The sequence below is a fragment of the Dipodomys spectabilis genome, unplaced genomic scaffold (assembly GCF_019054845.1).
Source record: "Dipodomys spectabilis isolate Male_0828 unplaced genomic scaffold, ASM1905484v1 ptg000002l, whole genome shotgun sequence".
In the NCBI taxonomy this organism is placed as follows: Eukaryota; Metazoa; Chordata; class Mammalia; order Rodentia; family Heteromyidae; genus Dipodomys; species Dipodomys spectabilis.
In genome coordinates, this window is record NW_024870679.1 from 45,673,608 (window position 1) to 45,700,845 (window position 27,238).

At 47.0% G+C, this 27,238-nt stretch overlaps 1 protein-coding gene across 2 annotated transcripts in view; it reads right to left on the reverse strand.

Moving 5' to 3' along the window:
- Inpp5b (inositol polyphosphate-5-phosphatase B) overlaps positions 1-20,585 on the reverse strand; it is a 70,121-nt gene extending 49,536 nt beyond the window's left edge. Inside the window, exons 1-7 of one of the 2 annotated variants that reach the window (XM_042674897.1) lie at positions 20,561-20,585; positions 19,836-19,900; positions 19,369-19,463; positions 18,135-18,232; positions 17,959-17,988; positions 14,978-15,088; positions 9,574-9,714 (exon numbers count right to left, since the gene is read on the reverse strand). In XM_042674897.1, the coding sequence (XP_042530831.1) occupies positions 9,574-9,714; positions 14,978-15,088; positions 17,959-17,988; positions 18,135-18,232; positions 19,369-19,463; positions 19,836-19,892 (532 nt within the window). In that variant the 5' untranslated portion in view covers positions 19,893-19,900; positions 20,561-20,585. Of the gene's footprint in view, positions 1-8,128; positions 8,306-9,331; positions 9,400-9,573; positions 9,715-14,977; positions 15,089-17,958; positions 17,989-18,134; positions 18,233-19,368; positions 19,464-19,835; positions 19,901-20,560 lie in introns of those variants that run through there. The other variant, XM_042674906.1, reaches the window with a different exon arrangement.
- Positions 20,586-27,238: the final 6,653 nt, after the last annotated feature.

Below are 27,238 nucleotides of genomic sequence, written 5' to 3' on the forward strand. Positions count from 1 at the left end.
TTAAATCCCAGGCTTTTTGCTAGTATCCTGATCCTCCAACTTCTGTCTAGGATTACAGATACACATCAACTGAATTGTTCTTTGCAATAGAATCATAGAATCTTGCAAACTTTTTTTTTTTTTTTGACTAGGGCTCACCTCAAAGTGGATCCATAATTTCATGGCATTATTGAAAGATGGTGAAAACTAAAAGGTAAGGCCTTATTGGAGGACGAAGGTTACCTGGGACACATTTTAGAAAGATAAAAGTTGTCCCCAGACCTTTCTCTTTTTTTTTCTTTTTCTTTTTTGTCGGTCATAGAGCTTGAACTCTGGGCCTGAGTGCTGTCCCTCAGCTCTTCAGCTCAAGGCTAGCGCTCCACCCCTTGAGCTACAGCACCACTTCTGGTTTTCTGGTGGTTTATTGGAAATAAGAGTTTCATGGACTTTCCTGCCCGGGCTGGCTTTGAACTGCGATCCTCAGATCTCAGCCTCCTGAGCAGCTAGGATTACAGGCGTGAGCCTCCGGCGCCCAGCGTCCCCAGACCTTTCTTTGACTCTCGCTCTCAGCTTTCCTTCCACCATGGAGTTTGTGCTTTGCATGGGTCAAAGACAATGGAGCCAGCCAAGCATGGATTCAAACCTATGGAACTGTGAGCCAAAATAAATCTTTCCTCCTTTAAATTGTTTTCTTCAGATGATTTTGTTACAGTAACAAAAAGCTGATGCACCCACTTCTAGTGAAAAATGAAAAGCCTTCCAGAACTTTTATGGCCCAGACATAAGGCCCACAGAACCACAGTGAGTGGTTAATAACAGTGATAATATACTCAGGCTCAAACTGTAAGACTTTGAACTCCATGTGGAACTTGGATTTTACTCTTAAGCAAAGGAAAGTTAAGTGTTTGTTTACACAGTGCATAGTACACAAGGCAAGGAGCTCTTCTGTGGTGTTCATAACACTGGGTAGTTAGCATTAAAAAGAATGGAAAGAATCCATTTTTACCATTTGAGTCTGGCACTATGTAGTTTTCCAGCAACTCTGTTGTTCTTTTGTGTGTGGGTGGTGATTGTGGATGGGGATTAAACCTAAGGCTCTCAGAACACTGTTTTTTTTTTTTTTCTTTTTCTTTTTTTCTTGAGCTGGTACTAGGACTTGAACTGAGGGCCTGGGTGCTTTCCCTGAGCTTTTTCACTCAAGGCAAGAGCTCTACCACTTGAGCCACAGCTTTACTTTCAGCTTTTCAGTTGTTAACTGGAGATAAGAGTCTTAGCCTAAGCTGGGAGGGTGGCTCAGTGGTAGAGTGCTGCTTTGCATGCATGAGGCCCTGGGTTTGATTCCTCTGCACCACATAGACAGAAAAAGCTGAAAGTGGCGCTGTGGCTCAAGTGGTAGAGTGCTAGCCTTGAGCTGAAGAGTTGAGGGACAGCGCCCAGGCCCCAGAGTTCAGGCTCCACAACCAGAAGAAAAAAAAAGTCTTAGCCTACTACTGAGAAGCTAGGATTACATGTATGAGCCACAAGTACCTGAATTGTTATTTTCTTAAAAGTCAACTAAAGCCGGGTGCCAGTGGCTTATGCCTATAATCCTAGCTACTCAGGAGGCTAAGATCTGAGGATTGGGGTTCAAAGCCAGGGCAAGAAATTCTGTGAGACTCTTATCTCCAATAAACCACTACAAACTGGAAGTGGCTCTGTGGCTCAATTGGTAGAGCGCTTGCCTTGAGCTGAAGAGTGCAGGGACAGCACCCAAGCCCAGAGTTCAAGCCCCGAGACTGACAAAAAAAAAGTCAACTAATTTGTTTTAAAAAACTATACATTGTCTAGCATCTCATATCTTAAAAAAAGAAAATGACACAAGTACTCTTGATTTAGCCATTGATATGGGCCCAGATATCTCTAAAACACATCCTGAGCCATGTAAAGTGGAGAGCCCTGGCCTCAATTTGCACCTAGTGCAACTTCAATCGAGGTTAGCAAGGACTAAGAGCAATTACTCTATCCAATAGATAGGCTATTGGAGAGGTTTTATTTTCTCCAAGCTGTCCTTTGGGGGCCTTCTGCTAGCTGCCTGTGGTCTGGTGATAAGGCTGAAAGAGAAGTGGGCAAAAGCAAACCAGGAAGGGTGGGGGAAGTATAGAGTACAGAGTGCAGAGTACACTCAAAGAGGAAGAGGGCAGGAGTGGTTCAGGCTAAGAAGAACCATATTTGTCCTTCCAGTTCAACACAACACATTGTTTTTGAAAACCTACTGAGTTCGAGACATTAGGCTGGCATTTGAGGAGAGGGAACGCAAAATGCTAAGAACATCAAGTTCAAGCTTTTAAAAAAGTACTTGATTGAAAAGTCAACAAAGAAGTGAAAAAGTAGAAGGCTTTATCCAGTATGAATAAGCAGTGAAGTTTGAAGTTAAGAAGAGTTGTGGCTAAGACTGGATTTTTTTTTAACTGTATTTTTTTTTTTTGTCTTTTCTTTTTTGGTACTGGGGATCGAACCCAGGACGTTGCACTTGCTAGGCAAGCACTTTGCCACTGAGCTACATCCCAGCCCTGTGGCTAAGACTGGAGCAGGGAACTGAGGCCATGTTGTGCAGGCCTCCACATCTGAACCTTATTCTAGAGGCAACAAGCTCTGGTACAGATTCAAAGTCATACACAGGAGTGGAATAAGAAAGGCGTGTTCTAGCCAGGCACTGGTAGCTCACGCCTGTAATCCTAGCTACTCGGGAGGCTGAGATCTGAGGATCATGGTTCAAAGCCAGCCTGGGCAGGAAAACCCATGAGACTCATCTCCAATTAACCAGAAAACTGAAGTGGCACTGTGGCTCAAGCAGTAGAGTCCTCGCCTTGAGCTGAAGTGCTGAAGGACAGAGACCAGGACCAGACTTCAGGCCCCACGCAAACAAACAAACAAACAAAAAAAGAACGATGACCAAGGCTTTTAGTGACTGCATTGAATAAAAAAATCCTAGAGGCTGGGCACCAGTGGTTCAGGCCTGTAATCCTAGCTACTTAGGAAGCTGAGATCTGAGAATCGCAGTTCAAAGCCAGCCCGGGCAGGAAAGTCCGTGACTCTTATCTCCAATAAAAACCACTAGAAAACTGGAAGTGGCACTGTGGCTCAAGCGGTAGAGGCTCTCCTTGAGCTGAAGAGCGCAGGGACAGTGCCCAAGTCCAGAGTTCAAGTCCCATGACCGACAAAAAATTTAAAAAGTCCTAGAGAAAAGACAGTGAAGCCATCCTTGGTGAGTCACACCAATTCCAGCACTCAGAAGGCTGAGACAAAAGGTAGCAAATTCAAGGTCAGTCTGGGATACTCAAGGATTTGTGCTCGCTCTGTCTCTTAAACACACATACACCAGGGAAAAAAAAAAGATAATACAGATCTCAGTTCACACTGAGAGGAAACCACCCTAGGATAAGGCCAGAGGGCAGCTGGGTTCTAAGTTATTCCAATGTCTATTATAGCTATGTGTGTCCCAAGGAAAAGAACCCCTAAATAATCTCATATTCCTTAAATCCTGAGTGACCTTCCAGGAGGCAAACTCTTATTCTCATAGTACAGATACAAGAAAGGACAGTTAAGAGAGATGTTTAGCAGGGTGCTGGTGGCTCACACCCGTAATCCTAGCTACTAAGGAGGCTGAGATCTAAGGATCACAGTCCAAAGCCAGCCGGGGAAGGAAAGTCCATAAGACTCTTAACTTCAATAAACCATCAGAAAACTGGAAGTGGCACTGTGGCTCAAGTGGTAGAGCACTAGCCTCAAACTGAAGAGCTGAGGGACAGCACCCAGACCCAGAGCTCAAGCCCCATGACCGAGGGAAAAATAAGAGAGAGAGATGTCTTCTGCTGTACCAAGAAGCAATAGTAAAACAAATATCCAACCCATTCAGTCACATCATTTAAATGTTTATCATAAATATTCCAAGAATGAAAGATTCTCCTCATTTATATTTGTTAGCTTCAGTTTCTTTTTTTTGGATCTGGTCGTGGGGGCTGAGCTCTGGGCCTGGGCGCTATTCCTCAGCTCCTCAGCTCAAGGCTAGTGCTTTACCACTTGAGCCACAGCGCCACTTCCGGTTTTTGCTGCTTATGTGGTGCTGAGGAATGGAACCCAGGGCCTCATGCATGCGAGGCACTCTCCCACTGAGCCAACTTCCCAGCCCAATTAGCTTCAGTTTCTATAATAGATCATCACTAAAGCCTACAAAATTGTTACAGTCACTTTTTATTTTTGTTTCTTTCCTTTAGAGACAGGGTCTCACCAGGCAGCCCAGGATGGCCTTCCAGTTACATGCCACCATGTCCAATACTTTCATTGTTTTTCTTTTTGTTTGGGATTTTTTCTTTTTTTTTTGGGGTCCGGTGTTGGCGCCTGAACTCTGGGCCTGGGCGCTGTCCCTCAGCTCTTCAGCTCAAGGCTAGCGCTCTACCACTTGAGCCACAGTGCCACTTCCGGCTTTTTTCTTTTTGCTTATGTGGTGCTGGGGAATCGAACCCAGGGCCTCATGCATGCAAGGCAAGCACTCTACCACTGAGCCACCTTCCCAGCCCGGGATTTTTTCTTACAGCAAATTTTAAGCAGCAGCAACAACAAAAACCATGTAAATGAACAAGTGTCTGATGCCCCAGAGCTGTCCTTACTCTAATAAATATTGATGCTCCTTCTTGAACTCTTGGTCTCTAAGGATTTTCCTGCACAAAGCTCCACTTCTAATTGAATGTTTGTGGGTTACCTCTCCTGTTCTACCCACAACCACTGTAGAATTTAAAACATACAGTTTTCACAAGAAAGAAAAAAGGCCTTCAGGGGATTCTCCTGTACTAGAAACAAATGTGAGATTAAATGGGGCAAAGAAGGAAAATGGAGAAGGGAATGACAAAGAGAGGAAGAAAATCCAAGTACAGTTCCGTTTTGTTTAAAGAAACAAGTTAGGGGCTGGGAAGGTGGCTCAGTGGTGGAGTGCTTGCCTTGCATGCCTGAGGCCCTGGGTTCCATTCCTCAGCACCACATAAGCAAAAAGAAAAAGGCCAGAAGTGGTGCTGTGGCTCAAGTGGTAGAGTGCTAGCCTTGAGCTGAAGAGCTGAGGGACAGCTCCCAGGCCCAGAGTTCAGGCCCCATGACCGGACCCAAAAATAAATAAATAAATAAATAAAAATAAAGATACAAGTGACTTCAAAATAAGTTAATTTGCCTACAGAAGTCCCTACAAAGGTATCAGTGATGAATGTTGTTTTAAGCAAACTCACTTTCTCCATGCTGAAAGGATTTGGTGGTCACACAGGTTTTACTCATTAATATAGACAAAGCAAGATGAAAGAAAAGAGAGGGAGGGAAAAAAAAGCCTGTGGCTTATTTTTCTAACATTCTCAATGACTCCTACTCTGATAATCTAGGTTACCCTTTATGTTACCCCAGATATAAATAGCATTCATTTCCTTTCACAGGCCAGCAGACTTTAATGCTTTGTCTCCAGAAAGAGAAAAAATACTCATAAATGCATTTCATTCACGATGTGTGTTCCCACAACGCTGGTTCACCTTTAATCAATAATGAAATTAAAATGGAAGCTCCACTTCAAAAGAAAAAGATGTATTTGAAACCACCACTTTGATAAATTTTCCCACAACAGCCCACAAGAGACTTTTGAGTAGCAGTTACCCTTCCAGTGTAAGGCTCAGATTCCTGCAAGAGCACACTCCAGGTCTTTGGTGGTACCCAGGATGCAAAGCAGATTAACTGTTTACAGAATGTCTTAGATGAGTACTCAGTCCAACATAGGATTCCCAGTAGGGTTTGTCTAGGTAAGAGGATCTAGTTGCCAGATAGCAGCAACAAGGCATTGCTCTCAAGTCAGAAAAATCCACCCAAAGTCAGCAGTAATAAAAGAAGTGAACAGAGGTGCTGGTGGCTCATGCCTGTAATCCTACCAATCCTAGATCTGAAGATCCCCAAAGGATCTAAGACTCATTTCCAAATTATCACCAGAAAACTAGAAGTGGCGCTGTGGCTCAAAGTAAAGTGCTAGCCTTGAGCAAAAGACCAGGCCCAGGAGTTCAAGCCCCATAACTGACCAAAAAAAATGTATTTTTTAAAATTTTTTTAAGTGAAGAAACAGAAAAGCTCCTACCTAAAAGAGCTACAAACCAATACCAGTGCAAGATTTTAGCAGCTACGATAGAACAGAAGAGCTGGGCACCAGTGGCTCACATCTAATACTAGCTACTCAGGAAGCTGAGATCTGAAGACTGCGGTTCTAAGCCAGTCCAGGCTTGGAGATTCTTATCTCCAACTAACCAGCAAAAGGCCAGAAGAGGAGCATCAACCTTAGCCAAAAAAGCAAAGGGTGAGTGCCCTGGCCCTGAGTTCAAGCCCTAGGACCAACATGAGAAAAAGAAAGAGGGAGGGAGAGAGGGAAGAAGGGGAGGAGGGGGCGCAAAAGAATCAGATAAACAAGTTGAACCATTGTATCTCATTTCCAGATCACAGCTTAGCTTTTGCAAACAGACCTGACTTTAAAATAGGAGTTTTATCAGAAACTAGCTCCATTTCCTTTTTCCACTATCATCTCCACTCAATTCACCCTAATACTCTTTAAATTCAGCAGAGACAAGTCAAATAAATGAATTGACATTTTGGAAAGAATCAATAAAACAAACTTATCTATCAGGGTGAAGGTAAGGAATGAAATCAGATTCACCATGTCCCCCAAATACCTTGGCCTTCAGATGCTCTTGCCCTTGGCTCACTCTATCAGTACCACCATCCTGCTGCCCTGCTCCTATGGCCTGTCTGCTCTATTTATACACTATCAGACCCCTGCCTGTCAGAATGCCAGTTCCTGGGAAGGAGGACTGCCTAGTTTCTTCTGCATTGTGCAACAAACAGCACTTGGAGCAGCTCCCCCACCCCCACCTTTCTCCCACCCCCCCACCCCCCGCCCCATCAGGTGCCAATACTGGGGCTTGAACTCAGGGCCTAGGAGCTGCCCTTCAGCTTTTTTACTCAAGGCTAGCATTCCACCACTTGAAAGCCACAGCTCTACTTCTGAGTTTTGGTGGATAATTGGAGATAAGAGTCTCATGGAGGGCTAGGAAGATGGCTCAGTGGTTGAGCACTTGCCTTGCATGCCTGAGGCCCTGGGTTCGATTCCTCAGCACCACATAAGTAAAATGAAAAAAGCTGGAAGTGGCGCTGTGGCTCAAGTGGTAGAGCGCTAGCTTTGAGCTGAGGGACAGTGCCCAGGCCCGGAGTTTAGGCCCCATGACAGGACCCAAAAAAAAAAAGAGTCTCATGGACTTCTCTGCCCTGCCTGGCTTGGAACCACAGTCCTCAGATTTCAGCCTCATGAGTAACTAGGATTATAGAGGCGAGCCACCTTAGCCCAGCTTGGAACAGCCTCTTGCCTTGGCTTGGTTCCCCAGGCTACTGGAAAGAGGGTATTTTGGTCATTTGTATATAGGAATTGGAACCTGGACCTCCACTCAGGTGGCCCAAAGGGTTTCTCTTATCTGTTGAAGAAGCACATTGCTCCACTGAGACCATAGCAATTTGGAAACACAGATGGCCCAAAGAGAAATGGGGACTTGGTTTGATACCATGCTAATCATTTTAAGAGGAGCAACTTGGCAGTTCTTATTATATTACCATTTATTGTAGGAACAAATGCTTTCAAACTAATAATTCCTCTGCTGTGCTTGGATAGTTTGCCTATTGTGAAAGTAAATCCAATACTCTGGGATCCCTACACTTTGCTCACCCAGGGGCCAAAACAACTGGCTTTCAAGTTGGGCACCTGTAGCTCATGCCTGTAATCCTAACTATTTAGGAGGCTGAGATCTAAGAATCATGGCTCAAAGCCAGCGCATGCAGGAAAGTCCATGAGACTCATCTCCAATTAACCACCAAAGAGCTAGAAGTAAAGCTGTGGCTCAAGTGGAAGAGCACTAGCCCTGAGAAAAATAAGCTAAGAACCGTGGCCAAGCCATGAGTTCAAACCCCAGGTCTGGAGGGGGGAGGTGGGGAGAATTGGGTTCAGAGCTGTTTGGCCTGATATTCTAGGGAAGACATCATTCTAGTAAGGAAATAGGTAAAGCGTTCCAGCAGTCTGAGTCTAGCCCACTGGCTTTAAAGAAGTAGAACTCACCTCTTTGTGTAGCCATTGGGTCTGTTCTCCTCTGCCAATTATCTGGATCCTGGCAGCCTTTCATGAAGGGCAATGAGAGGGCCTGCTCTTAAACTCTCTTCACATGTGCTAGCACATCTCGGAGTATCATGGAAACTGAAGCAATAGCTATCTCAAGACCAACTCTTCAAGTGAACTCTGAGATAAACCCAAGAGAGATGGAAACTATCAGCATATCTGGCCCTTGAATCGCATCTTGTGCTAGCCACAGTGAAGAAAAAGCCTAAGTGCTGAGGAAGTCCTCAGCTGGCCTCATTTCCTCTCCTTTTACAAACTCTTACTCAACCTGTCACCCTTCCCTACCCCTCATAGTTTCCAAGCCTTGTAAGAGCACAACTACTTGACAAGACTCTTGATCGCTGACGTAGAACAGAGTAGAGTGGTACAAATAGGTACAAGTGGTTATGCCAAAGCTGGCGTGAAACAAGTGCTTCATGGGCACACCCTGGGGACAAAAACCACCAGGGAGCCCTTGGGGGAAGGAATCAGGTCTGCAAACTGACCCAAATTTCAGCCCTGAGTCTCTGGCTCTCCAAAAGCACAGACACCTAACTCAACAATCTGCCTTTTGTGCAACATAGCATTAACCACCAAGGGCTGGATGTCAAAACCAAACAACAAAAAAAACCTTGACCTATTTACCTGAAGCTTCTCCTGGCTTCCAGTCCTAGGACAGCTCCCCCGGACTCCAGCTCGGTGCATGGCCCCATCCAGAAAACCCAGGGTAGAACCTCAGAACACACTGCACCTCATCCAGAGGCACACACGGTCACGGTCGTGTGCACACCCTCCAAACACACCCTCCAAACTCAGATCAGGACCGAAGAGCACGCTCAGCTAGAAAAACTGAGGCCCAGAAAGAGGCCGCGAGCGGCGCCGGGACACAGCGAGTCTGACAACACTGCTTTGCTAAGACCCCCAAATATTCCTCAGCACCCCATTATCACCGGACGCCCCCCCCCCCCATCATGCCCGACTGAGGTTCTCCACAGAACCTCCGTCCCAATGTCTCCACCTCCCGTAGGGCCCAAAGCTCGGTCTTCGCCCCACGCGTCCACCTGCTAACTCGCACGCCCAACCTACCCGAAGGCCCGGCCTCATGCCTCCCACGACCGAGCCTCCCCCTGTCCCCTCCTAAGTCCCGCTTGCCATCCCTCGCCGTACCTGCAGAGTCGCACTCCCGAGAGCCGGCGGCGGCGGACATTTCCCTGCCAGCTTCCTCAAGCTCCTCATCCCGCCGCCCGCCCGCGTGCTCCGCCCACCCCAGACGAGCCCGCCCCCGCGTGCCACTCCCGCCAATCGAAATTACGTTTGACTCACAGCCCCACCCCCAAACAGAACTAACCCCGCCCCCTGATACCTGCTATCCTCGAATCCCCACTTTCCTTTCCAAGATGGATACCTGCCTCCGCCAATTGCCGCGCACCAGGGTGAGGTACCCGGGGCCGTGTTCCAACCGCGTGCTGTGGCAGCCTCTGGCGCTGGCTCCACACACTTGTATCGGGATAGCCAGAGGAACTCAGGATCCGGGGTCGCAGGATCGAAGCCTGTGTCAGGAACAAGGAGCACAGTCTGAACCACGGGCTTGTGTTCTGGGAAGAATCTTCAACTCCGTTGCCCCTGGGCACAGCGTGAGTCTGAGGCCCAAATGCAGTAACGTGCTCTGACCCAGAGAGCCTGCCATTACTCCAGCCTCAAAGAACTGCGCGCTAAGGTCTGTGCTCCATCTATGTATATATATAGATATAGATAGCTTTGTGAGCTAGGAAACGCTTCCAATTTTATATGCGAGGTGACTGCGTTCAGAGAGGTAAAGTCCAGAGTCAGAATCAGGGGTGCATGAATCAGAAGTTAGCATGTTAGAGTAGGTTGGCGCATTAACGTGTAACCTCCGTCTGCAGTTTGCAAGCCACCCCAGGGACATACGCTCTGAGTCAAATGCACGCAAAATAGACTATCAGTGCTGGTCCTCTGGATCCATCTTAACTACCTCTCCTTCCTAGAAGCTCTTGAGCCTCACTTGCTTCCAACTCATAACCGGGTCAGTCTGACTTTAAAACACTTGATAGAAACCCTTCTCCTATCCTGCATATTTGCTTGTGGAGCTACATAAAGTTGATCCAACAGAATTGGACTTGCAAGGACATCAGAAATGGAAAGACCTGGGCTTCTGTCCTGGCTGTGACAGGACAGCACTTTTTAACATTTCTATATACTGACCTATATCCAGTCTCATCTAATCCAAAAACAAAACAAAACAAAATCCACCTTGGATTGTTATGTAAGACATGTTTATATTTCCATTGTGCAAATCAGAAAGCCAAGATGTGGGTCCGGTGCAGGTGGCTCATGCCTGTAATCCTAGCTACTCGGGAGATTGAGATTTGAGGATCGTGGTTTGAAGCCAGTCCAGACTTTAAGTCCATGAGATTCTTACCTCAAATTTACTACCAAAAAGCTGTAAGTAGAGCTGTGTTTGAAGTGGTAAAGCAACAGCCTTGAATGAAAAAGCTAAGCATCAATGCCCAGGCCCTGAGTTTAAGCCCTAATAAAGGCAGAATAAAAGAGAAGGGGGGCCGGCCGGGCACCAGTAGCTTACACCTGTAATCCTAGCTACTCAGGAGGCTGAGATCTGAGGCTCACGGTTCAAAGCCAGCCCTGGCAGGAAAGTCCTTGAAAATCTTATCTTCAGTTAACCACCAGAAAACCAGAAGTGGCACTGTGGCCCAAGTGGTAGAGTGCTCACCTTGAGCTGAAAAGCTGAGGAACAGAGGGTAGGGCCAGAGTTCAAGCCACACTACCAACAAGAGAGAGAGAAAGAGTAAAACAGGAGAGACAGAAATAGTATAGACTTCCTGCTAGTTACTGGAAATGGGATGTGAACCCCAGAGCAGCTAAGAGACCTACAAGACAGATGCTAAAGAAGAAAAAGAACTTATCCATGACTTTAAATTACTTTCAACATTTATATACTATTACCTATAATTCAGTCTTATCAGATCCACCCTAAAAAAGTGGGGTGTCAGTGGCTCATGACTGTAAGCCTAGCTACACAGGATGCTGACATCTGAGGATCACGGGTCAAAGTCATCTTGTGCAGAAAAGTTCATGACATTATTATCTGCAATTAAGCAACAAAAGAGAAAAGTTGGAAATGGGGTTGTGGCTAAAGTGGTAGTATACAACCCTTGGGGATAGCACGCACACTTTGAGATCAAGCCCCAGGACCTGCACACACAAAAAAAAACCTTGGATTGTTAAATCATCCTTGACTTCTCTCCTCTATTCATACAGCTCTGTCCATCCATTTAACAAACATTTGTTAAGTGGCTAGTCACTGTTCTAATCAGTTTTAAAGTTGTCAACACCAAACCAAATTCACAGCTCCCAAGGCAATTTCACTGTCCTCAGTAGAGCCTCCTTAGTACTTCTCCAGCCCATCTTTCCTTCCCAATCTCCCAGTCCTATCCCATGGCCAATTCCCTACTCTCAGCCTCATTCCAAATGCCTGTAGCACTGTAATACATTCCTGTTGATCTCCTCATTCCAGGCTCCTCCTTTCTATGGTTTTTATCAGGGGAGCTTTTCTAATTTCCCAATCTTGCCTAACCACTCCCCAGTTTTCCTTAAGAGCTCTCCACAAGGGCAGAGTCCAAGTTCCTTGTTATTTATTTCAGGCTCTTCAAGAGCTGCCCTCTGCTGGTCTCTCCTGCCCAGCTCTCTCCACAGCTTTTCCAAGATCAGTCCAGCCTGCACTCCTCCCTCTCATTGCATGCCCTTTTCCCTCATAGCCTGGGGGGGGGGGAGGGAGAGGGGGAACAGAGGAGGAAGGGATTCTCTTGTTCTTCTAAGCTTTAACACCATCTCTTTCATCAAGGCCTCCTAGAGCTGTTCACACACAGAGACTGAGACAGAGAGAGACCAAATAAGGAAGAACAAGAGCAAAACAGTTGAAAACTCAGACTCTGGAGTAAGACTCAGCTAAGCTTGTTCATCCTGGCTCTCCACAGTGTACCGGCTGTGCACTCAGGAAAAGCACCTACTGTCTTGGAGCTTCAGTTTCCTTATCTGTAAAATGGAGACCTTGATAATACTAACCGTGAAGGCTGTGGTAAGTATTAAATGTGATCATTTGTTTAAAAAAAAAAAAAGGTTTTAGAATGGTGTCTAACACATAAGTCCAAGAAGGAGAAAATATTTTCTGAGTTGTTGCTATCTGGATGGGAACTTTCACATGTGTTCTTTCTTTCTTATTTGTTGGCTGTGAGGGTTGAACTCAGGGCCTAGGTGCTGTCCCTGAGCTTTTCCTGCTCAAGGCTAGTGCTCTGCCACTTTGAGCCACAATACCACCTCTGGTTTTCTGGTGGTTTATTGGAGGAGATAAGTCTCATGGACTACCAGGGCTGGCTTCAAGCTACCATCATCCTCAGATCTCAGCCTCCCAAGTAGCTAAGATTACAGGCATGAGCCACCAGCACCTGATTCACGTGTGTTCTTTCTTTTAATTCTCACAACTCCATGAGGGATATTCATGACATGTAGAAGATTACCAGAATGAAGGTCCAGAAAAGTGAAGTGGTTTGCCAAAGTCACACAGCTAGGGACTGTCAGAAATGGATTTCAAGTCAAAGAGGCTGTCTCCTTGCTCTTACAGGTTGGCTATCCTTTCCAAAACACTTATAACCAAAAGTGCTTCAGTAGGTTTTAGAGCTGATGGCTCCAGATGCCTATGGCTCATGCCTATAATCCTACCTACTCAGGAGTCTGAATGCTGAGAACTACATTTCAAAGCCAGCCTAAGTAGGAAAGTTTATGAGGCTCTTATCTCCAATTAGCCAGCAGAAACCCACAAGTAGAGCGGTGGCTCAAGTAGTAGAGTGCCAGCCTTAAGTAAAAAAGCTAAGGGACAGTGCCCAGGCCCTGAGTTCAAGCCCCAAGACTGGTACCAAAACCGGGGGGGAGGGGGGGCGGGCGCACCTGGGAATGTGGCTTAGTGGTAGAGTGCTTGATCAGCATACATGAAGCCCTGGGTTTTATTCCTCAGTACCACATAAACAGAAAAAGCTGGAAGTGGCAGTGTGGTTCAAGTGGTAGAGTGCTAGCCTTGAGCCGTAGTGCCCAGGCCCTAAGTTCAAGCCCCAGGACTGGAAAAAAAAAATGTGCATAAAACAAACTTTGATGGTGTGGTATTTTCTACTTGTTGGCATCATATTGGCACTTAAAAAGTTTTGGGGTTTTAGAGCATTTCAGAGTTTGGATTTCCAGATTCAGGATGCTCAACTGGTATTACTGTTACTATCCCTCCTAAAACCATTACTAATAATCATTAAATGATAGTAATTATTTTATTTTTTTTTATTTTTTGCTGGTCATGGGGCCTGAACTCTGAGCCTGGGCACTGTCCTTCAGCTCCTCAGGTCAAGATTAGTGCTCTACCACTTAAGCCACAGAGCCACTTCCAGCTTTTTCTGCTTATTTGGTGCTGAGGAATTGAACGCAGGGCCTCATGTATGCAAGGCAAGCACTCTACCATTGAGCCACCTTCCCAGCCCAAGTAATTATTTTAAAATTTAGAAATAAATGTTCGCCAGGCACTGGTGGCTCAGGCCTGTAATCCTAGCTACTCAGGAGGCTGAGATCTGAGGATCTCGGTTCAAAGCCAGCCAGGGCAGAAAAGACCATGAGACTCCTATCTCCAATAAACCACTAGAAAACTGGAAGTGGGGCTGTAGCTCAAGTGGTAGAGTGCTCGCCTTGAGCTGAAGAGCTGAGGGACAGGGCCCAGACCCAGAGTTCAAGTACCACAACTGACAAAAAAATTAAAAATAAATAAATGTTCCCCTGCTTATAGAATAAATTTTAAACTCCTTAGCCACCCACTCAAAGCTTTATGTTCTTGTTTCTACTTTCTTTCCTCCACCCAGAAGCCAGTTTGCCAGTTCTTCCTGGCACACCTGAGCCCTCAAGCCTCAGGCTTGAGACCAATATACAATCACACAAGGCCAAGCTTTCCCCTTACACCCCCTCCCCCAACACAGAGACTAGATATTGGCCTGAAACAACTAATGCCACTGAGTGAACACCTGAGCCCCAGCACCTGGTGGCTTAAATTTGCATGTTCTGTAATTGGTTCTCTCCTCCTCACAAACTCTCCTTTACCTCCAATCAAAACAAATGCTGTCTAGAAGCCTCTAACCTTTTGCTGCAAAGCCAAAGCTAGACCATTTTCTCAGCTGTAGTGAGGGATAGAGCAGGGTTCAAGAGCAAGAGAACCCACATGACAGGCTTCTCTTGATTCCAGCTATGAGTGGCAGAGAGAAGATGGGCCTCTAGAATCTGCTGGCCGTGCTAACTTGTAAGAAATTCTGCCACAAGGGCTGGGATGTAGCTCAGTGGCAAAGCGCTTGCCTAGCAAGTGCAACGTCCTGGGTTCGATCCCCAGTACCAAAAAAAAAAAAGAAAAGACAAAAAAATACAGTTAAAAAAAAAAAAAAAAAGAAATTCTGCCACAAAGTCACAACCCATACTCTGCAGCCCTGCTTAGAGCCAGAAGAACTAAAGTGCTCTACAGTAGTTAATGCTTGGGTCCAATGCTATATAGTTCATGCTTAGATCCAAAAACCTTAATGCAGAAACACAAATACCATGGCTTGCATACAGTCTGGGAGTGTCACCATTCCATGCCAGGAAACTTGGGAGGGCCACAGAAATTGTAATGTATGAGTTCAAAAGTTAGAAAGTGGACTAGAGTGAGCAGGTCTGTGCCCCAGCCAGTAGATACCCACCCTGTGAGCCTTAGGTCTTACTTACTTGGACAGGCCCTGGTGACTTCCTGGAGGAACATCCTAGTGTGTGAACCAAAGGGCAGTTGGAATACAAGGCTGAGCTTTGCTGTGTCCAGCTGAACAGTCACATCTGAACCTACAGAAGGAGCAGGAAATGAGCCCTTGGCCACCAGGAGTGAAGAGTTAATTTTTTTTTTTAAATTTTTGCCTGTCCTAGGGCTTGAACTCTGGGCCTGGACGCTGTCCCTGAGCTCCTTTTACTCAAGGCTAGCACTCTACCACTTTGAGTCCCAGTGCCACTTCTGATTTTCTGGTGGTTAATTGAAGATAAGAGTCTCACAGACTTTCCTGCTAGGTTTAGCTTCAAACCATGACCCTCCAGTCTCAGCCTCCTGAGTAGCTAGGCTTATAAGTATGTGCCTGGCTCTTAGATTAATTTTAAGTATGGAGTCCCTAGAATAGAGAATTTAGCCCTGGCTCCAGACGGTCCTTTGACTACTACTGCTGATAGGACAATAAAGGATAAAGGAACCCTTTGGCCCCTCAGTTCCAAATGAGCTCCCACTTTTCAGAGGGAGCTCAAGACTCTGAAAAGTCAATACGCCTCACTACTGCATTGCATGGTTCCAGCAGAGACAAGTTCTCTGGAGCTGTAGTCCTTCCGTCACCACCCTCACCCCATGCAGGATGAACAGCACATAGAGGTGGGACTAGGAGAACAGTCCATGAGTTGGTCTTCCTGGAAGTCCCAAGCTCTTTGCTAAGGCACAGTCAAGAAAACAGATGTGAGTCTATCTTCAGAGAACTAGACTAGGAAGCTCCTTATACGTATCATATGCTCAGCCCAAGGTGAGCACTTGAAAAAAGAAAAAAAAATAAAAAGAATGGACAGAAGCCATGTAGCAGAGTGATAAGAGTTAAATGATAGGCTGGGAATGTGGTTTAGTGGTAGAGTGCTTGCCTAGCATGCATGAAGCCGGGAGTTTAATTCCTCAGTACCAGTAAACAGAAAAACCTGGAAGTGGCACTGTGGCTCAAGTGATAGAGTGCTATCCTTGAACAAAAGAAGCTCAGGGACAGTGCCTGAGTTCAAGTCCCAGGACTGGCAAAAAAGAAAGAGAGGGCCGGGGAGGGAGAGAGGGTTCTGGCACCCTGGGCATGACAATGCACAAATGTTATCCCAACTATATGGGAGACACAATGGCTGGGCCTAGTGGCATGTACCTGCCATCCCAAATGACACAGGGTAGCACAGTAAGAGGACCACAGTCCAGGCTGGTTGGACATAAAGCAACACCCTATCTTGAGATTGCCTGCCTAACAAATGTGAGGCCCTAAATACACTCTTCATTACCACCAAAAAAAAATTTAAAAGTAGGGGCTGGGAAGGTGGCTCAGTGGTAGAGTGCTTGCCTTGCATGCATGAGGTCCTAGGTTCGATTCCTCAGCACCACATAAGCAGTAAAAGCCGGAAGTGGGGCTGAGGCTCAAGTGGTAGAGCGCTACTCTACAGCTGAAGAGCTGAAGGACAACGCCCAGGCCCAGAGTTCAGGCCCCACGACCGACCCCCCCCCCCAAAAAAAAATTAAAAAGTATAGGCTTCAGACTCTGGATTCTGAGTTTGAATCCTGGTTCCACTAAGTACTAATTTTTTTAATTTCCCTGCACCTCAGTTCCTTTATCATAAAATGGAGATGAAAACAGCAATAATCTCATATCACAGAGATTTATTTATAGATCTTGCCAAATCTGAGATGAAAACAGTGATAATCTCATATCACAGAGATTTATAGGTCTTGCTAAATCTTTTTTTAATTAAAGGCCCCAACATAGCTTCTGTTTTTGAACTTTTTAGACAGATAGTCTACCACTTGAACACCAACCTCTCAATCTTGCCAAATTTTGTGTATAAAACTTTTAGCAGATAACTTGGCAGAAGATAATCACTGATTAAACATTCACCTCTATTATTATTGCCTAGCAAAGAAATCAGACATTATTTAAGTGAAAACAAATAATTAAATTCCTATGAGTTACAGAGGGCTGGTTAGGATGAGAAAAGACACAAATCAGTGAGAGAAAAGCAATTTCAGAGCTTTGTCAAAGACTTCCTGGGAGCTGGAAGGCATGTGCCTCACACTATATAGCTCATGCCTCTAATCCTAGCTACTCAGGAGGCTGAGACCTGGAGATCACAGTTTTCCAACTGGAGCAGGAAAGTTCATGTGACTCTTAGCTCCAATCAGCTACTAACAAAACCAAAAGCGAAGCTGTGTCTCAAGTGGTAGAATGCCAATCTTGAGCACAAAAGCTCAGGGAAAGCGCCCAGGCCTTGATTTCAAGCCTTGGATAAGCAACAAAAAAAAGAAAGACAGAAAGAAAGAGAGAGAAAAGAAAGAAAGAAAGAAAGGAAGGAAATAAAGAAAGAAAGAAAATGTGTGAAATGAAATCTGGAAGGTACAACTATCCATGGAAAAAGTGTCTAGGTGTAGGAAGGAGGAACCTCTGCCATTAGATTATGTGATGTCTCAGATGACTGAAGCCTTCCAGAGGATTCCAGTGCAGCAAGCCTGTGGAACAATGATAGAGATGAGCCGCAAGAGGTGGGTGGACAGGGCTATATCTGTATAGTCTTATTACCACAATAAGAATAGTGGGAGCCAGAAGTGATGTACTAATGGCTCACTCCTGCAATCCTAGCTACTTAGAAGGCTGAGATCTGAGGATTGTGGTTCAAAGTGAGCCCAGACAGGAAAGACTATGTGATTCATCTTCAATTAACCACCAGAAAAACAGAAGTGGCACTGTGACTCAAAGTAATAGAGCACTAGCCTTGAGTGAAATCGATCAGGGACAGCATCCAGGACTGAATTCAAGCTCCACAACAGACAAAAAAAAAAATTTTTTTTAATAGTGGAGTTGTTCTTATTTCATACCATTCCTCTCTGTTTGAAAATAGTCCTCCCCTTATTCTCCACTGGGACCCAGACTGACAGGACCACTCACCAAGGATGTAGAGTTCACCATCTGGGGATACTGTGGGAAAGGAAAATGAGAAGTCTTTAGCAACTGAGGACCCCTGTCCCCTGACCCCACACACACATACACACAAGAACAGAGAAACCTAGAGGGGGAGAGCTCCCAGAGGAGAGGGATTCATACCACCCAACTTCCTGTGGCACCTTCTTCCAGTGTAAAATCCCGAGAGACTGGTATAATCTGATCCAAAGAGACATCATCCCCTGTAATGGCCATCCTCCGGTGTGTGTACAGGAAGAGACTAAGGGCAGAAAGCAGAAATGAGAACAGAACCCACTGCCCATACCATGGAGCCCCGAGCGCTCATGCTCTCTCAGTCCTTCTGTCCTGGTAGTAGCCTGGCTGGACCCACTTCTCAACCTCTGACCACAATGACCTTGAAGGGTACAATTTATGAATGAAGGGCTGGGAAGGTGGCTCACTGGTAGACTGCTTGCTTTGCATGCATGAAGCCCTGGGTTCGATTCTTCAGCACCACATCAGCAAAAAAAAAAAAGCCAGAAGTGGCGCTAGCCTTGAGCTGAAGAGCTGAGGGACAGCACCCAGGCCCAGAGTTCAAGCCCCACGACCGGACCCAAAAAAAAAAAAAATTTATGAATGAAGCCACAAAAGTTGTACTTGTCTCATTTGGAAGAGCACTTCCCTTGTTAGCAAAACACAGCTGATTTGGCCTGGATTGTATGTTACAGGAACTGTGCATGCTTAGCTACCTCCTTTCTTTACCTGAATGTCAGTTCCCCTACCTATAAAATCAGGAGAGTGGATTAGGAAATGTCTAGGGCTCCCCTCCCCCAGCTCTGAGACACTAAGATTCACTTATTAGCTATGAGACCTCTGCCAAGTATTATTCTCTTCTCCTGTGTAATAGGCAGATATTCCCAGGTGACACTTAATGAGCACCTTCTTTGTACTTCATACTGTGTTTAAAACCTTTACATGTACTGACTTACTTTAATCTTTTTGCTCTAGGGGAGGGTGTGCTAGGGACTGAACCCATGGTCTTATACCTACCTGCGCTCTACCACTGAATTATACCCTCATCCCCAATACTCTAATCTTTCATCTGAGAAAAGGGATAAAACAACTTGCCTAGGATTACAATGCCTAGATGTGAATCCAGACATTCTGGCCAGAAGCTCAAGATGTGGACACTGTGATAACTATGTCTTTTCCAGAAGTCTCCTCCATGTCTTGATGATTATATGAGTTAATGCATGCAAAAAGGCTTTAAATATGGTGTTCAAGGAACAATCACTATCATTATCTCTCTCTAGGAGACTTAGACCCAGCCCTGGAGGGATGGCTGAAGTCCAACTGGAGGGTACAGTGAAGTCTGTTATGGCCCAGAAAACCGGGTGCCCAGACCCTATCACTCACGCGTATTCCTGGCCACCATGCTCCAGGCGGTAGCGCACCAACCCCAGCAGGCGGCTCTGCCTGCTGTCTCCCTCACACAGCGTACCTTGTACTGCCTGCTGCTCAGTCAAGGGAAAATCAAAGTCCAGGCCAGGCTGTTCCAAATCCAGTTCACTCCACTAATCCCTGCCTTTTCCTGCCCTGCCCCCCTCCCCAAGGTGTGAGCTTGGATAAGTCATTTCACCTGTGAGCCTTGGTCATTGTGAAATTGGAATTAATAGTTTCCATTATCTCCAGGTTGGAAGTTGCATATTTAAAGCACCTGGCAGAGTGTCTAGGACCAAGTAAGTACTTTAGAAATAAATAGTAGGCTCCTTCTCTTCTGATGGCTAAAAGAGGGGTAAGGGACAGTGACTGACATTGTCCATTCGACTTCTCAAAGCCAGGGCAGGCCCAGCCTGCGGGGAGCTCAAGTTTAGAAAGGATATGATGATGCAGTATTCCCCCTCTGCCAGCGTCTCCTGGATAGCCACAGACTGGTCCATGCTGGATCCTGTTGAGCAGACATGCATGGAGGAGAGTTGATGGAAATTAATTTGGGTCAATTCCATGAGGTGACAGAAGGAGGGGGAGGGCTTTTGAAGAGGAAGGGGGAGGGGGACTTTGTAGAGGAAGAAGAAAAGGCCTGGTCCTTCCCCACAGGTCTTCTCCCTACAATGTGCCTTTGAGTTTCCAGGGTCCCCATCCCTTTTCCTCTGACCATGTCTGATTCATTGTACCACCCACCCTCTGTCTGGGAGGGCATCCAGCTGTTCCTGAGTGGGGACCAGACTTCTTGTTGCAAATAGGAGACCGGGTTCCCATGCTTCTAGGATAGGTCTCGGCCTCCAGGATTGGTCCTCTCTGGGAGAAGGTGATGACATATATGAATATAGTCAGAGAGAGAGACATCTCCCCTTACTCTAGGAAGGGAGAATCCCACCCAAGAAAGAAGCCCAATCCTGTTGGCTCCTTTTTATCTGGAGGCGGGAAAAGCAGCTCGCCCTGTTGTTCTTTGCCCTCACCCCACCCAGCAGGCCCGTTGCATCAGCCTCGGACTAGGGGTGGGCTGTCTGACAGCCGCTGGGCAGGGGTCCCAGCCGTCAGCTTGTCCACTTCCTCTCACTCCGCATCCCCTTATAGCGCCCCCGCCTCCCCCGCCATTGCCACCTACCTCCCCAGCTGTCAACGCTAGGTCCTTGGTACACGGGCTGAGGCCGAGCCAGGAACTACATTTCCCAGCAGCCCCTGGTGCCACAGGACCGCCGGACGGCCTGCAAGTCCCAGCATGCCCGAGTCAGTACTGGGGGCGTCTCCACATCCCTGTTAACTCCGTAGGTCCTGGGATAGCTGGGCTTCCAGTGTTGGGAAACCTCTCTAGTCCATGCCGTATCCTCAGTCCTCCAGATCATCGAACCAAGATTCCTTTCCCCCTCAAAGGGGGAAAAAAATCTCCTCTCCTTAATTCCACTCACTCCCTAGAGGGGATAGTTCTGACCTCTGCTGAGACTCTTTCTCCCTTAAATAACTACCCTATCCACGTGCCCTTGGTAGAGAGATTTGTCTTTTCAGGCTTCATTATCCTCTTCTAAGTTTAGGAAGTTGTTCCAGATGGGCAGGTTAGATAAGAGATTCCTGAAAGGTCTCTCTTGGCCTGTGGGCCATTTGCTAAAATGAGTTTCTTGAGGACTCATCCATTTTGAATAACTGGATCTCAGGACATATTTGTTCAATTAATGAATTATCTTAATGACAACACCTGCTCTCTAGTGATCTCTAATGATCCACAGTGAAAGAGCAGCTGGGCCAGTGGTGGGGAAGGAGTAACTTTTTTTTTCTTTTTCTTTTTGTTATTATAAAGGTGATATACAGAAGGGTTATCGTTACATAACTCAAGTAATGAGTACATTTCTCTTTGGACAATGTCACCCCACCAGTTTCATTTCTAACTAGTCCCCTCCTCTTCCCCTAAAGACTAGTTCAGCCCTTTCCAGAAGCAGATGTTCAATCTTAGTTATTTTCCTGGAAACATTTACTACACTAATGGAGCACAAGCTTATTAGAATTTAGTTTCAAAGTCAAATGGGGGATGCAAGGGAAAGGGATTGATTCCGACTCTTTGAGATTAAGGAGGTAGATGTCAGGGAACCGACCCTGAGGTCTCCTTTTCTTTCTTTCTTTCTTTCCTTCCTTCCTTTCTTTGCTTGCTTTGCTTGCTCTCTTTCTGATACTGGAATTTGAACTCAGGGCCTCTGTTTGTTTGCAAGGCTGGCATTCTACCACTTAAGCCACACACATCCAGTCCCTTTTGGGGGGGAGGGGGCTGGTTATTTTGGAGATGAAGCCTTACAGACTATTCTACCTAGGCTGTCTTTGAACCCCTATTCTCTAGATATCAGCCTTCTGAGTAGCTAGGAGATTATAGGCATGAGCCATTAGTTCATGGCTCTAATCTTCCTCTTAATGTCAAAGGCTTGAACTGAGAGCCTGGGCACTATCCCTGAGTTCTTTTGCTGGTTAATTAGAAATAAGAGTTTCATAGACTTTCCTGCCCAGGCTGGCTTTGAACTGTGATCCTCAGATTTCTGCCTCCTAAGTGTAAGGTCCGCTCCTGGCTGGCTAGCAGACTCCACCCCCCTCGCAGCAAAGTCTCCATCCAGTACCTGCGTTACCTAGGCAACTGGGACACCTGGAAGAGGTCACATCGGCATCCACTGAGGTCACATCTGAATTTGATGTGGCCACACCTTTCTCCACCCATACCCTAGATAAGGCCTAGCCCAGGCCCAGACGCCCTCTTTCCTAGCTCTCTTTCCCACCTCTCTTTCCCAGCTCATTCCTTCTCTTCTCTTTCCCGCTCCCTTCTCTTTCCTAGCTCTTTCTTTCCCACCTTTCCCAGATTCTCTCTTTTCTAGCTCTTTTCTCCTTCTTTCCCAGCTCTCTCTCTCTCCCAGCTCTCTTTCCCAGGCCTTTTCCCCACCACGTGGAGGACCAAGATGGCTTGGTGCCAGCCAGAATGATGAATAAACTTACCCCTTACCTGAATTCCACGTGCGTGGTGCTGTTCTTACTCGACTACCTCTTTTTAAAAACCTAACATTAAGTAGCTAGGATTATAGACATGAAACACCAGTGCCCAGCCAGTTTTTTCATCTATGAAAAGTACCTGGCTGCACCTAGTTTTTCCAGGCCCTCAGTTCAAGCTCTGCAGCTAACAAAAAAACAAAAAGAAAAGACTGTCTTTGAAGGATTCTGGAGTCTCCACTATATAGGAGTTGGGTAGGAAGCTTTCTGTCTTTTGGAGATTTTCCCAGAAAAATCCAAGCCTCTCTTGGGATTGTAAAGAAGGTACTGCCATCTAGATGGGCCCCTGTTCAGGCCTAGGCTATGGAGTAATGAATGAATCCTGTTCACTAAGGATACAGCTACAGGGATCTGAACAGGTGGTTTGGGGGCCTGCAAAGCCTACAGGGTCTTCCTAGATGTTATACCCTGATTCTGTTAAGCCAATAAGATCAGGAGCAAAGAACAGAGGAGCAGTGGTGTGTAAGCAGCCTGGACCCATGACAGGAGGATACTAGTGGGCCCTAAAACTGAGGTTCCCATCCTGAAGGAGTTAGGTATCTGAGACCAAAGTTTGACAGCACTATGAGTAGCTGGGCTGAACCTCAGCCTCATGACCCCTGGGGCTTCCCGCCATGAGGACCTGTCTGCAACTGACAATGTAGTCAGAGCTGCAGATGGGACCATTCATCCTCCCATTATCCCTCTCTTCTCCTCACAGAGGCAGACAGTATGAAATGAAACTTGGGCTGAGCTGCTCCTCACTGGTCTCCTAGCTCCTTTCCCATGAGGTCAGCCAGTCCCCAGAGACCAGTAAGATCAGGAACAAGTAGGCATAGCATGGAGATGTGAAAAATTCTAGCTGTGGCCCTGGGCTTTGACATTATGTAGAGCTGAGAAAGTCAAACTAGTTAGAGTCCAGGCAGGCTAGCTTGCCCAAGATCGAACTCCAATGAGACTCCAGGACTGCAGCTCTGAGAGAGGACAGTAGCCCAAACCTTGGTGTGCCTCAAGCTTACTTCACAGAACTCTGAGCCCTCAGAGCACATGCTCACAGCTTCCTGCCCTTTTGAAACAACTGCTTCCTTGGCAGGAGAAAGTGGTGCAGTTTTTCTCCTGGAAGAGAAAGCAGGACACTAAGACAGGAACCTCAACACTGTGACACAGGGACACTGTGCCTGTGTCACTGGTCCTGGCCAGCCACCACATGTTGACAATGATTTCTCCTCCACTTCTCAGAGCAGGCATCTGTAACAAGATGGTGGTTACCAGGGATGGAGTGGGGAGTGGCTTGTCCTTTGATGGATTGCCAGCTTGGGAGTAGAACAGGCAGCCTGGGGAAGTACTGTCACACCTTTGGGGTGGGGGCAACTCCTCTGAAAAGTTGTGTTGTGAACAACTCACAACCTGTAATCTCCCCTGGACAGACACAGGCTGCTCTATGTCTCCTTGGAGCTGGAAAAACTAGACAAGTTGGTCTGGGGGAAGTGAGAGGATCTGTTAGAGAGCAGGTAGCCCAGCTTTAGAGAACTTATTGGGGAGGAAAACTTCAGAGGTAGGTGTCAGGCAGACAAGAGGTTGAGAGGCTGGTGAAAATCGGGCTGTGATTTGGGGGCCTATTCAAGGCTAAGGTAGAGCTGGGTGAGTAGTGGGCAGAAGGACTATGAGCTTGTGAAGTCAGAGGTTATAGCAGTTGGGGTAGAGGGGTATCTCAGAGTTGAGACCTAACCATATACCAGTGGTTTATAGCTGTAATCCCAGTTGCACAGAAGGCTGAGATCTGAGGATTGAAGTTTTGGTTTCTTTGTTTTTTGCCAGTCTCAGGAGGCTTGAATTCTGGGCCTGGGTGCTGTCCCCAAGCTTTTTTGTTCAAGGCTAGCAGTCTACCACTTGAGCCACAGTGCCACTCCTGGCTTTTTCTAAGTGGTTTATTAGAGAGACGAGTCTCACAGACTTTCCTGCCTGGGCTGGCTTCAAACCAAGATCCTCAAATCTCAGTCTCCTGAGTAGAATTATAGGTGTAAGCAACCAGCACCCAGGGTCTGGGAGATTCTCATTTCCAATTAACCACCATAAAATCAGAATGGAGATGTGACTCAAATGGTAGAGCACCAGCCTTAAGTGAAAAAAGTTAGTGTCCATGCCCTAAGTTCAAGACCCAGTTAAGAGAATGAGACAGAGAGACAGAAGGAGTTGGGGCACTAGGGATGAGCACCAAGGGTAGGGATGTCTCACTAGAGACTGAGGTGGACTCACTGAGCACCAGGCAAAGAGGCTGGACCAAGGCTGGGACTTGGGTTGTTAGACAGTGGTCAGCAGGGAGGAGATACAACTGGTTCTATTTCATGCATCACAGCTACCCAGGAGGAAGAGGTACAGCCACCTTGGGCCTTATCTCAGCTTCTCTCAGCATCCCAAATACACTGTTCTCCCTCTCGCTCCTCAGTCTCTGTGTCTGACCGTGCCTGGATGCCAGCAAGGCCCTCCTCTCCCCTTCACCTCAGAATGACATTTTGTCTGGGCTCCATCCTGCTCCAGCCCTACACCATGTAGTGGTATCCCCTGAGCCCCACACTCTGCCATCTGGTGGGAGATCCTTGCCTCCTGGTGGTGCATCTCTATGGAGCAATGATAGTCCTAGCTTGTCTGTGATGGGTTGGAGCACTGTGTGACTCCCATCCTCATAGGTGGCAGGAGAGTATTGGTTAAGGTTTTTCCCTCCTTTACATGTTGCTTACCTAGACAGGAGTAGGGGTCAGCTGACTTTTTTTCTTCTTTTTATTGGCAGTACTGGAATCTGAACTCAAACTCTTGTGCTTGCTCTACCACTTGAGCTACCATGCCTGTAACCCTACCTACTCAGGAGGTGAGATCTGAGGATCACGGCTCAAAGCCAGCCCGGGCAAGAAAGTCTGTGAGACTCTTTTTTTCGGGGGGGGAGGGGGGAGTTGGTCATGGGGCTTGAACTCTGGGCCTGGGCACTGTCCCTCAGCTCTTCAGCTCAAGGATAGCCCTCTACCACTTGGGCCACAGCGCCATTTCCAGCTTTTTTCTGCTTATGTGGTACTGAGGAATTGAACCCAGGGCCTCATGCATGTGAGGCAAGCACTCTACCACTGAGCCACCTTCCCAGCCCATCCATGAGACTCTTTTTTTTTTTTTTTGAGTCCGGTTGTGGGGCCTGAACTCTGGGCCTGGGCACTGTCCCTCAGCTCTTCAGCTCAAGGCTAGCGCTCTACTACTTGAGCCACAGCACCACTTCTGGCTTTTTTCGTTTTGCTTATGTGGTGCTGAGACCCAGGGTCTCAGGCATGCAAGGCAAGTGCTCTACCACTGAGCCACCTTCCCAGCCCCCATCCATGAGACTCTTATCTCTAGTTAACCACCAGAAAACCAGAAGTGGCACTGTGGGTCAAACAGTAGAGCACGTGCCTTGAGCTGAAGAGCTTAGGGATAGTGCCCAGGCCCAGAGTTCAAGCCCATGACTGACCCCCCCCCCCCAAAAAACATGCAGGGAAGACCAGGGTCTCTGAGCTGAGAACAGCTACCTTTGAGCAAAGCAGCCCCACCACAGACATCTGACTGAGTACTGCAGGATCTAAAGAATGAAGAACCAGCCTAGGGCAGCCCAAGCAAGGCTGCAAAGAGAAAACTCCTGTCATCACACCACAGATGGGTAAACTGAGGCTGTCAAGCAGGGAGGCCAACCAGTAGGAAACACAGGATCCCAAGAGCTCAGTTTTTGCTTCCTAGAGGCCCTACTGTTACAGGGACAGCCTGAGGCAGGCCTAGGGGAGTTGCATCCTAGTAATAGCCCCCCTGAGAGTGGATGCTGTTGGCCTGTCAACAAAAACATCCGAGGCTCAAGGGGAAACCCTCAGTCAGAAGTCTGGCTTAACCGGGTGCTGGTGGCTCATGCCTGTAATCCTAGCTACTCAGGAGGCTGAGATCTGAGGATCGCGGTTCAAAGCCAGCCGGGGTGGGAGAGCCCATGAGACTCCTATCTCCAATAAACCACCAGAAAAACTGAAGTGGCGCTGTAGCTCAAGTGGTAGAGCGCTGGCCTTGAGCTGAAGAGCTGAGGGACAGTGCCCAGGCCCAGAGTTCAAGCCCCACAACCGACAAAAAAAAAAAAAAAGTCTGGTTTACTTTGTTAAAAGCTACTTCAGGATTCAGACTCCAACTCGTCCTTAAGTTTGATCTGAGCCAAGGGCAGGAGGCAGTTCTGATTCGGATTCTTCAATCCCAGACTTTATCCCAATGTGTCTGCTTTTTCATGGAAGTCTTTTTTTCATAGTGGTGATGGGAGTGGACATTATTCTCATCTTCTTGTCTTACCTAGGAAGCTGAGCACAGCTACCACTTCTGACTCCTACAGCCAAGGGGCATCTGATCTTTTTCCTCCTGGCACTAATTCTCCATTAGCCCTCACCTGTCTCTTGGTGACAGCTGCCAGGGTGCTGTGATTCAGGGGAAAGCGGTCAGCAAACCACCTGTCTGGGTGCCTTGTGATGGTGGTGTTTGATACATGAATAGGGCCATGCTCAGGGTGAAGTGCAGTTTGAACAATAGGGCCCCCTTCTCTCCATCCTCATCCTTTGACCCAGAGCCTCCACTACTCAAGAAGCAGTTCTTATCCAGTCTGTATTTCTCCAAGGGGATTTCAGACTCCACAGCTAAAAGGATTAGAGCCAGGTGCCTGTCATTGTGAGGACACAGGTCTCCCACATGAGCCCGTTTTTCCATCCCTAGTTGGGACAGATGAGGCTGGAAGGACAACTCAAGAAAA